Consider the following 13,112-nt stretch of genomic DNA (forward strand, 5'->3'; position numbering starts at 1 on the left):
AAGATGTTTAGGGTATGTATTTTTTTCCTTTTTCTACTAACATAAAAGTTTTTAAAATAGTTTTGTTTCAGCAGTCAATTCAACAAAATATTACATTTAATTTTTAAACCTTAATTTTTGTCAGTTGTCAGGAATAGAAATAAACTAATTTTCTACTTTTGGAGTGTCTGGATTTTGTGCTCTCTGATTGTTCTGCTCCTCTCTTTCCCCAGAAAGGTGGTTAACACTCCATTTGTATATTTATTAATATTTTCCAATGGGAAAAGCTGAAGTGCAGTAAACTAATCTGAGAAAGCATATTTTCCCCCACACTTCTGCACATAGGTTATTTCTCTTTTCTTCTGTGCAAAAGTGTGAGAAGTATGGAGAATTTCCCACCTTCCAAACGATCAAAGACAGAAGAATTATTTTTATGACATACTGAACATTTTTATTTGCTAGAAATGAAAACAATGTAAAATACTAAGTCAAAATGAAGTAGAAAACTAAACTTACTTTTCAGTTGAAAGAAATTAGGATTTGTTTTCAAGCTAATAGGTTATCTGTGAGCATTGATAATTTCTATGTGCAACTGTACCACAAGTACAGCAAGAAGAAAAAAATAAATATTCAGTAAGAAGGCACAATTTCTTCCAGCATGATAATATGTGCAAATATTTATGGGAACACATGTTGAGTAATCTGTTGCTTCTCACAGACCTTCCTGCAAACAGCAGCTCACCTCTGTGAGTGCTTGTAAATTAGGCAGGAATATAGAACACCAGTAAGGGACACTGACCAGTAACATGGTAATTCCTTTTTCCAGTCCCTTTATTGCTCACCTCTGTTGTACAAGCCTGGAAAACACAGTCTTGGACTTTGATTTGGCTTTGAAGAGCTTTGTCTCTGTGCTCTGTGTTAGAAAAGGACAGGATGGAAAGGAGATCCTGGTCACCATCCTTCTTTAGCGGGGGAGCACAAAACCTCATTGCAGAGCACAGAAATAAGAAAAAAAGGCTCTCCCAAACCTCATCCCATTAGATGAGGAGGAGGAAACTGCTCTGTGAGAAAGGGCTGGCAGCTCCTGTGGAGCCAGGAGTCAAACACAGGGCAAACAGGACACACCTGAACAGGGACTGAGCTTGATCCTGTCTCTGCATGGCAGTGGTTACAAGATCATCTCTACAGGGCTTCTCCCATCGTGGCTTTGGCGTATCTCGGGATTTTTATTCTCTGCCACATGAGAAAAAGTAATTCCAGGCTGAGTTTAGTGAAGATTAAACCATACTGTCATCTAGTGGACAGCGAATTTATTTTACTAATTTTTTTGTAATTTTTTTTTTTTTTAAATACTGAGCCTGATTCTTCGATTCAAAACCTGACAAACCATCTTGTTGAACTCGGGGGCGTGTTTCACATCACTGCAAAGTAAACTGGCGTTTCCAATTCCAAAAGGCCAAAGACTGCTGTCTTGGCAACAATTTTACAAAACAATTGTTTGTTCCAACTTACTGAAAAAGAATATGAAATACTGTACCAAACATGAAGGTTAATTACTAGGAAGCTGGTTTGGAGGTTGGGATTTTTTTCTGTGGAGTAGTATCTTTTTATTTTTTCCACAATTATGTCAAAAGTATACTATTACCATATCCCAGAACTGAAACCAAAAATCTCAGGCTTCTTCAGTGAATCAGAGGTGTGAATTTAAGATGTAAAGAAAAAACTGTTCACCCTGGAGCTCTGAGAGCTTTTCAAGTACAGAAGCTTTTCTAAGTTTTATTATCTCTCTACTATTTAGGAATATTTTTCACTTAAAGGATAGACATTTACAGACTGAAAAGTAGTAACACTTGTTTTTAAAATTGTGGTGAAAATTTATGGGTGACTTCAGATTCTATTCTTTTTTTTACCTGCAAGACAATTCATAAGCCTGAGCTTTTGCCTACAGCTGGCATTTTATCCTGGAGTATAATCCATTTACATAAATGCAAAATACAGTAGCAATGTTCAAGATATATGCTTGTATTACTGCTAGAAATTACTGCATAATGAGAATTTGGGTGGAGCTGTTTTCTAGTAAGATGATTGAAGGAATTTGGGTGTAGAAAATGCTTAAACTATTAATTGAATTTGAGGTTGCAGTGGGACATAACACTGGACTCCAGAAAGCCTCTTTTCAGTTTAAAAAAACCTAAAAAGTGTGCTTAGTACAACCTGCAACTCCAAGATACCCCCTGGCATAATCTGATCAAGTTTGATATCCCACATTCTTTCTCACAGGGAAACTTCAGTTTGGTACAACCCACAGGAAGGAGAGATGGAGACTTGACAAGGAGGAACCAGTCTCAGCAGGAAGGATGGCTGGATCAGAGAATCCCAGAATGGTTTGCATTGGAAGGGACCCTAAAGATGATCTTGTTCCAATCCCCTGCCATGGGCAGGAACACCTTCCACTATCCCAGGTTGCTCAGAGCCCCATCCAACCTGGCCTGGAACACTGCCAGGGATGGGGCAGCCACAGCTTCTCTGGGAAACCTGTGCCAGGACCTCCCCACCCTCACAGGGAACAATTCCTCCCCAATATCCAATCTAACCCTGCCCTCTGTCAGTGTGAAGCCATTGCCCCTTGTCCTGTCACTCCAGGCCCTTGTCAAGAGTCTCTCTCCATCTTTCCTGTGGCTCCCTTCAGGCACTGCAAGGCCACAGTGAGGTCACCCCAAAGCCTTCTCCTCTCCAGGCTGAACAATCCCAATTCCCTCAGCCTTTTTTTGGAGGAGAGGTGCTCCATCCCTCTGATAAACCTGGATATGGGTATACTTCTGTCTCTCTGACAGAGAAAGTTCAGCAAGACTGAAGAGGGGTCTAGGAAAAGAGCTGAAGGAAAACATAAACTGGTCTTCAAATCAGGCTTTAGAATTTTGATTAATAATTATTTTTACAAGCTAAAGTTCATCTTCAATACAGATATACTAATACACATTCTTTGAGCCAGCCACACCTTGACAGTCAATACTTCACAACCACTTACTCCCAAGCTGCAAGAAGACAGGAGAGGTAGGAGAGAATGAAGGCAAGGAAGCAAAGAGGATCTGATTGTTTCTGCTGTATTGAAACCTGCTTACCATCCCTTTTGGACAGAGGCATCCAGATATGCAGCCATGGCTGATGCACTCCAGGTCATAGTTCTGGCAGGTCTTGGTGCATTCCACTCCTTCTGCTCTTGGGTTGTCGGCAGGACAGACAATTTTTTCCATGGGGAATCTGCACATCAAGCTCCTTTTTACTTTAAAAAAATGAGTTAACAAAAAGTGCAATTAAAACTCAGGTATTCTTGGCACAGTATTTTTCTAAAAGGTGGATAAACTTTGATTAGAAAAATAATTTAGAACATAGCCTGGAACAACACCACTACACATGAGATGGCAAAGAAAACAGCCCCTACTTCCCCTGGAGTGACCTCAGTTAGGCTGTCATGAAAGCAGGTATTTAATACTGAAGAAAAAATGCTGCACTAAATATAAAAAGTGCAATTCCAGGCTGCACTGGGGCTATGCAAACACCTCCAGGCACTGTACAAAGTTAGCAGAAAATTGATATTCTGAGAAACAACAGCATCATATATTCTTGTATTTAGACCCATCTCCCACACTGAATAGAACTACATTGGTGACTGCAAATAATAGTGCCCTGAGCTTCAACACAAACTCTTTGAGACTTCAGGATCTCACAGGAGATCAGAATTTCCCAAGAAACTCCTGGATATTATATCAAGTGGTACTAGCAATATGCCTCTCTGAGGCTGTGTAAATCTTGACATCCTATTATCAGGAAAAATATGTCTTAGGAGCATTAAGGGAAGAGTTTGGGGAAATATTCACCTGGAAGGCTTCACCTGAAGAACAGGTGATCCAACCAGTGGCACTGCCACTGGTGTCCTAGCAGCAACCTTAAACAGGTCACTGCCCTGTACCTACAGAGGCATTCATAGAGTTTCCCTCTAGAAGGTGGTTTACCATGAGAAGGTGCAAAGACAGCAATAACCCTTTGTCTCCAAGGCACCATAAATTTCATATCAAGCCATAAATTTCCTCCAGACCCCATGTACAGGTGCATTTGTCAGTGTGCCATGGAAGACAGCATGTTTGGCTCTACTGGTGTTCCCATGGGGATCATAGATTATCCTGAACTGGAAGGCACCCACAAGGATTCACGTCCAAATCCTGGCTATTCCCAGGCCTCCCCAAAGCCCCACTAGCCCTGCCCCCTCTGAGACACATCCACTCTCAAACCCCCATCTATCTCATGACAATCCTATAAGCTCCATCCATGGATCAGTGGGAAACCCCAGAAGATCCCAGAGCCCTGCTGGCCCTTCTCCAATGCTGCAAACCCCAGGTTAGATGCTACAAGTGTTCCCATGCACCTCTCACAGCCTTCAGTCAAATGTTAGATAAACCTGTCCACTGATGGGAAACGTGGCAGCAGTCAGTCTCCAGGTGGTTTCATGGAGATTCCTGCTGGCTGGAAGGCACATGGAAACCTGGTAGCAGTGTAATCATCAGGCCACTAAAAGCCTCATTTGCACCAGAAAAGAGGGTTTGCATCCCACTAGTGAGAAGCAGAAGGTATAAAATTGATGAGTTACGGATGTCTTGGGATCCTCAAGTAGCAACTGGGGACCTCAGATCACTGCCAAGGCATCCTTTAACCTTCAGCTCAAGAGAGACTCCAGAGGCTAATTATAATAATAATAATTTTTAGAGGTGAGATTCAGTGAGTCCTGCCTCCCTCCCACACATCCCTTTTGCTGCTATCCCGTTAAAAAAAATTAGAAAAAATCTCACAATATCACAGCTGTTGCAACCTCTGGAATTTCTTCTCCAATCTATACTACCAAGAGATTGAAGACAAAAAAAATCAAAATAAAATATTAACATTAAGGCATACTAACTTCTGGGAGATGGCCTCTCATCAGCAAAAACATCAGCCAGGAAGGCACCAGGAGCTCTGTTTGTACTGCAATGCATGTATCCATTCTCACAATAGCTAAGAAGAACAAACAGAGTTATATTTAATGAAATGGCATTTAGCTTTCACTCATGCTGATGTGCAGTCAACAGGGAACTTTTCAGAATACAAAACTACCCCTCAGTGGGGCTGAGCTGCTGCTCTCCATCCACTATGTCTACCAACATTAAAGGCAAACTTCCCTTAAGGGAGTTGATGGGATAGAGTGGCATGGCAACCCAGCTGCCTGCTGGCCCTGACTTGCTGGATCCAGTGCAGCTGCACAGGGATAAAGCTAGGCAAGACAATAGTCAGCTTTGCTGTGCAAAGAGGTAAAGGACCACCTAGATCCTGAAACTTGCGATTTTTGTGGTAGAGAGGAAAAAAAGAAGACACTGTTCCCAAAACTGGGCTTGCTCAGCGATTGCATTCCCACTCCAAGTGTATTGCTACTCAATTTAACAATTAGAAATGCTTTTTAATACTTGTATCTTTGACAAGAGGTAATTAGGTTTTAACAGTTAAGAAGTGTAGCACAGTACATTAAAGTGACATTTTAAAAGCCCACAAAGTAGCTCTTGTCAGTAATTAAGCTCCATTTCAAACTGGCAGGAACTGTTCATAGAACAGGGCTTAATACCAAGTAATTCTGAGTAAGGTGGCATTTGAAATTAACTGCAGAGAGATACAACAGCAAAACTCACCATTTAGCTTGTTGGAGGCAAAATCTTACTGTTTCTTTAACTAGTTCCAGCAGATGCACAGGAACTGACCCAGTTACCAACTCAAGCCATCCAAAAACTGGAGTGACAGTGTGTAGGGAAGGGCTACGAACGGCACACTTACCACATGGAGTAATGATCTGAGAAGACATCCTCTGGCTGGAAGATCTCCCCATCATAGTAACAGGAGCACTGGGCCTTGGGCACGCACTGCTCATGCTCGTCCAGGTAGTGCCCAGGGGGGCAGTAGCAGCCCTCCAGGCAGAGCTGCTCACAGTCCTCCTCTGGGTAGGACAGTGAGCGGCACGTCTGGTTACACGGCATCCCACACTGTTGGTACACCTGGCCTTCAGGACAGGCCATTGCTGGGGAAACAAATAAGGGAGAAGGGCATTTGATCCAAATCCAGCCAAAGGAAGAGCTGCCTAAAACAGACTGGGAATGTTGGGATTAAAAGGTATTTGCTCAGTTTACTTGCAAATGGAGTGTTACGCCGTCCTCCCTTAACTGCAGCACCAGGGCAACCTAAGGCACTGCTTATATATACACACCAACAAAACCTTACTAAAGGAAGGTACCAATATATGTCAGGACTGTACTGCAACCTCTGTGATGGAAATCCAGCCACAAAATTTCACCCAGAACATGAAACACAAGCTCTGTCCAACCTCTGCTATTCTCTGGATCACAGGCTAACCTAACTGAAGCTCTCCAATACCTGAAGAGAACCTACAAAACAATGAATAGATACTCTTGACAAGGGCCTGGGGTGACAGGACAAGGGGGAATGGCTTCAAACTGACAGAGATGAGGGTTAGATTGCATATTAGGAAGGAATTCTTCCCTGTGAGGGTGCTGAGGCCCCGGCACAGGTTGCCCAGAGAAGTTGTGGCTGCCCCATCCCTGGATGTGTCCAAGGCCAGTTGGAACAACATGGGATAGTGAAGGTGTCCCTGTCCATGGTAGGGGATTGGAATGACATGGTCTGTAAGGTGCCTTCCAACCCAAACCTTTCCATGATCCCATGCATTAGGAGCATTAAAAGTGTCATGAACACATTTACACCAGTCTTCCTTTGCAACATCTTGAGGGACAATTTGGTAAAATAAGTAGAAAAGTAGTAGAAAAGTACTTTTCTACTTTGGTAAACAGGAGTGCTGCAGCCTCACATCCCAGAAGTACCCCATGATTTCCACAGAAACAGGAGCAAATAATGGAGTAATTTAGCAATCATGGAGTCAAACCTTGATGCTAATTATTTTTGATGATGAATTCTTTTAAATAGAGGCTAATTATGGCCTTTGGAGCAATTTTGTCATCTTTGTTTATAAAACCTCCACTTCTACAGGGCTGATTTTGAAGCATTCACCTCTGCACACATCAGCATCAGCACTAGGTGGCAGCTATGACAACACATTGCAGAAGACAAGAAAAGGAGATTGTTTTATCAAGAGTTTGAATTTAACAGGCCTCCTGATAGCCAGGATTTACACTGTCGTTTGTAGCAACCTTCCACAGCAAACAGTTGTAAGGTGATGAACGATGTTCAGGGAAGCAGCTGCAAATGAAAATTGGCACATTTGTACCTTTCTAAAACCAAGATCAAAGGGTTACAGAGAAAGCCCTTCCTGCAGGAAGATGTGATAATCCCTACTCTCTTCTGTGAGCACACATCCCTGGGAACTCCAGCAGCCATGGAATAACAGGATGGGCCTGCAGCCTCAGCCAGGTGTTCACTGGACTAGCAAAGCAAGGTCCATGTGCTGACCAGTGGCCTGTGGCTCTTCTGAAATGAAGAATTATTCCTGCCACCTGAAGAGAGACATGGTTGCACCAGCTTCTCTTGAGGCTCCTGCAGCCTCATATGTGGGAGTGTAACACCCTAAACTGAAAATCCAGCCCAGAAGTATCTAAGGTGACTTGAACCCTTCTTAAGGGCAAAAACCTCCCAAGTCCAGGACTTGTACCCAAACTACTTAATAATGTACCTTTCCAAACCCAGCCCGAGAAGTGTGTGTTCATCAACACAGCCAATGCTTCCTAACTCTGGACTGAGCAGAACATAGACTCATACACTGTTACAGGAGTCTTAGCCATTCACAAAAATGTGCTTCTAACTTACACAAACCTGATCTTTGCAGTAAATCAAACCCTGACCAGGCACAGCCCAGGGTTGAGGACCATTTAAAAAATAACTTTCAGCGCTAAAGGCACATGCCAGCAGGACAACCATGAGGCCTCAGCCAAAAGTATTATTTGCTACACATGAATCTCTGGAAATATGGAACTGGCTTGGCAGACTTCAGATGGGTACATCAGTTTATGAGTTTCAAGATTCAAAAAAGGATGGGATAACCAAGTCCAACATCCTTTCCTACTTTCTAGTCACTCCCTGTCCACAGGGATAAATTTGCAGTAGATTCTTTTCTTAGACAAAGCTTTGTAATCCATGTGTGGGAATGGTTTCAAACTGAAAGCAAACAAGTTTAGATCAGATATTAGGCAGAAATTTGTCCTTGTGAAGGTGTTGAGGTTCTGGCAGAAGTTGTCCAGAGAAGCTGTGGTTGCCCCATTCCTGGAAGCGTTCAAGCACAGGTTGAAAGGGACTTGGAAAACCTGGTCTAGTGGAAGGTGTCCCTTGGAAGATGATGATCTTTAAGGCGCTTTTCAGTCCAAACCATTCCACTATTTTCCTTGCCCATGCACCTCCTAAATTTTTCAACATCTCCTGTTTTTCCAGCTGTGTTTCCCCAATGTCATGCTTATACTCCACATCCCAATACACTGCTCTATCCCTTCCCAGCAACATCTGTTTTTAAAAGCAAAAAGGCAAGACAACTGACCTGGGAGAGTCCTGTTGTCTGTACATTGTATAATACACTGCCACTTAAAAAAAACCCCCACCCTATTATTGAGAGAAAAATGAGAGGACAAGGCAAGGTGCATCTAATCTCTGTAGATGGATCCTATAAAACCAAAATATCTCAGTGCTGTGTTCTGAAGCACAGCCTATCCCAGGAATAAGATGAGAAGCAGTGGGAAAGCTTTTGTGGGCTGGTTTGGAAATCAGAGTGAAAGAGACAAACCATGACCAGTTCCACAAGTAACACAAGGTAAAAATGTCCCCTCTGGCTGAAGGTGCACCCTGCCAGGACGAGATTTAACACAGCTTCTCCATCATGCTGAGCCCACCATGCACTGTAGCCATCCTCAAACGCAGCTCAGAGCTTGTCCTTAATTCCCTACTCCAGCACTCTTGGATTTATCCTATACAAGTCCTCTTAAACTAGGCATACAAAGCCACCAAGTGCCCCAGCACTACCACATTGAAGAAAATAATGGGCTTAGCAACATGTCCTGAAATCTGGAGGAAGATCTAGGAACCTAGATGATTCTGACTGATTCCCCTGTGCCACAGAACAATACACACACGAGACAGGCAAACAGAAATATTTGGGTTGGAGAAGACCATAAGATGACTGAATACAGCCATTAACCTCACACTGCCAAGTCCACCACTAAAGTATGCTCCTAAGCACCACATCCACCTGGCTTTTAAATACCTTGAGGCATTGTGACTCAACAACTTCTCTGGGCAGTCTGTGCCAGTGCTTGATAACAATTTCCATGAAGAATGTTTACATAAAACCTAATCTGAACCTCCCTGGTGAAACCTGAGGCCACTTCCTCTCCTCTTGCCCCTTGCTCCCTGGGACCAGCACCTGATCCCCATCTAGCTACCCCCTCCTGTCAGAGTTGTAGACAGTGAGAAAGTTCCCCCTGAGCCTCCCTTTCTCCAGGCTTAATCCCCTCTCAGCTCCTCCTCATCAGATTTGTGCTCCAGCCCCTTGCCCAGCTCCATTCCCTTCCCTGGACACGCTCCAGCCCCTCAGTGCCTTTCTTGTGCTGAGGTTCCCATGTGTGCCCAGGCTCTGAGCTGTGGCCCCAGCAGTGCCCAGCACAGGGGACAGTCCCTGCCCTGGCCCTGCTGCCACCCCATGGCTGGCACAGCCCAGGTGCCATCAGCCTCTGCCCCCCTGGGCACACCTGGGCTCATGTCCAGCGCTGTCCCCAGCACCCCCAGGGCCTTTCCCAGCTCTGCAGCCCCTCTGCCCCCCTGGGCACACCTGGGCTCATATCCAGCGCTGTCCCCAGCACCCCCAGGGCCTTTCCCAGCTCTGCAGCCCCTCTGCCCCCCTGGGCACACCTGGGCTCATGTCCAGCGCTGTCCCCAGCACCCCCAGGGCCTTTCCCAGCTCTGCAGCCCCTCTGCCCCAGCCTGGAGCTGCAGGGCTTGGGGTGACCCAAGGCAGGACCGGGCCCTTGGCCTTGCTGGCCCTCAGAGCACTGGGCTGGCCATGGCTCCAGCCTGTGCAGATCCCTGAGCAGAGCCTCCTGCCCTCCAGCAGATCCACACTCCCACCCAACTGGGTGCTGAGAAATGACTGAGGATGCACTCAATCCCTTCACCCAGATCCTTGATTAAAATATTAAACCAAACTGGCCCAACTACTAAGCCCTGGGGAACAGCACTGGTGACCAGCCACCACCTGGGTCTAACTCCATTCACCATCACTCTCTGGGCTCAGACATCCAACCCAATTTTTTACATGCAGCTTTACAAGAGACACAGCCCTTCACAGCGTGGTCTGTCTGTTCCTCCATGCAGCATGAAGGGATGGGCTCCAGTGCTTATTCGTGGTGGGCTACAGGAGTATGAGTCAGGTTTTAAATAATCAAACTGCAACTAAAATAACATCAAAGATAGGAGAGCTGAATGCACTTGATAGCTTGCCACACTGCAATAATGCTGTGCTACACTAATGACTTTGCTCCCTGACACTTACCCACTCCAAATCAAGCAAACTAGCTCTGTCAAGTCATTTCCCAAGAAACCAAATCTCTGGGGATGAAGGTGGGGTGGGGCACACACTCAGGGCTCTGGGCCATCAGCACAAATTACACAACCTGCACATTCACATCTCAAGTGCATTAAGAAAGAGGGATTGCTCTCCTTCATGTGATAGGAGATGTCTAGGGCACTAGGATTATTTAATGGGGGCTGATGGATCTGCAATCAGGAAAATCGTCACTTTATGAGAGTACAAAGCTCTCTGTAATGCACAAAAAGGAAGAAGCAGCTCTGCACTATTAAAGATTAATTGTGAAAATTGACTTGTTCAATTACAGAAAGAGCAATGAGGCATTATCGCTGCTCTTTCTTTCAGCCTCCAGACCTGCAGAGTTCTGAAAGGATTTTTATTACATTACTGTTCCACTATCTGAACATTTACATAAACTAGGTAAAATATTATAAAATCAGGCAGTAGTTTAATATAAACTGGGTATTTTCTCATTCACAGCAAACACTCTCCAGCCTGCAGAAATTGTGGTTACTGACCTTGCAAACCCTACCGGCTTGAAGGCCAGAGACCTCTCTCTTTTCCACTTTCTACACACTCAGTTTATAAATGTTTTTCCCACCCTCTGCTTGGGAAGAAGAACAAATCTGGAGAGCTGCCAAGCACACATGCTTTCCCCCAAATTTTTCAATTGTCTTCTTTCCTTAATAACAAAGTTGCTCAGGAAAATGGAAAAACATTCACTTCACAAATATTTATGGGAGAAGTATGTCTGTGCTCAATCAAAATTACATGGCAATGGATTTTTTCCTACCACATTGACCTAACAGAGAAATAAAAGAAATGAAAGGTGTTGGATTCTTCTGCTCCAGCCTCTTGGCAATTTGGCTATTAATCTTGCCCTGGATAAGAAAGAGAGATGTTGGAGAGGCTACAGTACCTCTGTTTTTGGAGATATTCAAAATTTGTTTGGACAAAACCTCAGGCAATCTACAGTAATTTAGCCCTGCTGTGAGCAGGGGTGGTGCCACAAAAATGCCGAAATTCTCTTCTGATACAAGTTTGTCTTGTCCTTTTGTGCTTCCTCCATAACCCCACATTCAGCTAAAGTCAAGAGTTACTGATGAGGTCAGGACCTAGGAAGTTTGGGCCTCAAAAACAGGCAGTTCAGGGATTACTACAAATCACTTGGGAGATTCATACCCTGGGACATTCAGAAAGTTTCCAGGTGAGTAGCTGAAAATGGAAATCCAGGCAAAAGTTCTATGGTGCTGTGTCGGATCACCACTTCTCTCCCTCACTGCTGAGCACTCCCTGAGAACACCTTTTGCCTCCTTACCAGTGTGGAGGACAGATTTACTGTCATCATCTGCCATAAGGAAAACCTGGTATCTCATTCTACATCTTTCATCCAACATTGCCAGAAAAAATTCCTTCAGGATGAGGAAAATACGAGGGTTTGACAGGCATTGCACTTACGGCAGAAGTCAGGTTGTCTCCACTGGACCAGGATGTTCTTCCTGGCACATGCTGCTGCATAATTAGCGATGGCAGAGCACAGGCAATCCTTGCCACTGGAGCAGGAGCAAACATCAAAGCGGCAGTTCTTCACGTAGGGAGTGGGACTGACAGCATGGTGACAAGGTTCAAAGGCAGGAGCCATCAGAAGTGAGCAGGATTCCTCAGCATACTTGGCTAAAAAGAGAGAAATTACATGGTCACACTGAATCAATCGATCAAAGTGGCTTTCAAGGAAAGCTAGAGGAGCCACAGTGAGCATTTTCTTTTCCTTTTATTAAAAAAAAAAAAAAAAACCACAAAAACCAAAAAACCTAAACAGAAAAAAAACCCCACAAAAATAAAACAGGATCAGGCAGGCACAGATAGCACCATAGCTCATATGTCATGAGCTCTACCGAAAGAGTAATGTTTCACTAGTAAAACAAATCAAGGAAAAGCAATGTTTTTTATATTCTGTTAGCACTATTTCTGGTGCTGTAATTCCTTTTACAGAGCCTTTGCTTTCTGCTGCCTTTTTATATTTGCAAAATTAAACTAATTTTTGTTTTCAATTTTCACAAAATTTTCCTTAGGAAGCCTGCATCAATACAAGTCTTTCTGTGTTTTTTTCATTGCTGGTGTTTATTGCATTTTTAAAAATATGTATTACAGCCACTCTGGTGGCAATGTAAGCAACATTAGCTTCTTATACTTTTCTTTCTTTTCCTTTTTTATTTTTTATGCAAATGAAAGGTCTATAATTTTGGATAGAGTTCAGTACCTAAATGAGGATTGAGATTGCAGGGGTCATTGTCTTGTTTTAACAAGTCCTGGCAGTCTGCATTGAGCTTCCAGGAGTTTCCAAAGTCTTCCAGAAGGGATTCCACCATACCAGAAGGGGTAAGAAAATCATCCCCTCTGTTCCCATCAAAATTTCCACATAGCCCACACATCCTTTCAGAGTAGACTGGAGACACCTAAGGAACAAAACATTAGCCTGGTCATCTTCCAGAACTGGTTACCACTGTAGAGCAAGATTTAC

General features: G+C 43.9%; 1 protein-coding gene across 1 annotated transcript in view; it reads right to left on the reverse strand.

Moving 5' to 3' along the window:
- Positions 1-13,112, reverse strand: part of LOC116995365 (von Willebrand factor-like) — a 121,930-nt gene that overhangs the window by 75,600 nt on the left and 33,218 nt on the right. The window contains exons 14-18 of the mRNA XM_033058043.1: positions 12,852-13,047; positions 12,050-12,265; positions 5,833-6,073; positions 4,931-5,025; positions 3,102-3,262 (exon numbers count right to left, since the gene is read on the reverse strand). Coding sequence (XP_032913934.1) covers positions 3,102-3,262; positions 4,931-5,025; positions 5,833-6,073; positions 12,050-12,265; positions 12,852-13,047 — 909 coding nt within the window. The remainder of the gene's footprint in view (positions 1-3,101; positions 3,263-4,930; positions 5,026-5,832; positions 6,074-12,049; positions 12,266-12,851; positions 13,048-13,112) is intronic.

This window comes from Catharus ustulatus, chromosome 4 (genome assembly GCF_009819885.2).
Source record: "Catharus ustulatus isolate bCatUst1 chromosome 4, bCatUst1.pri.v2, whole genome shotgun sequence".
Lineage (NCBI taxonomy): Eukaryota > Metazoa > Chordata > Aves > Passeriformes > Turdidae > Catharus > Catharus ustulatus.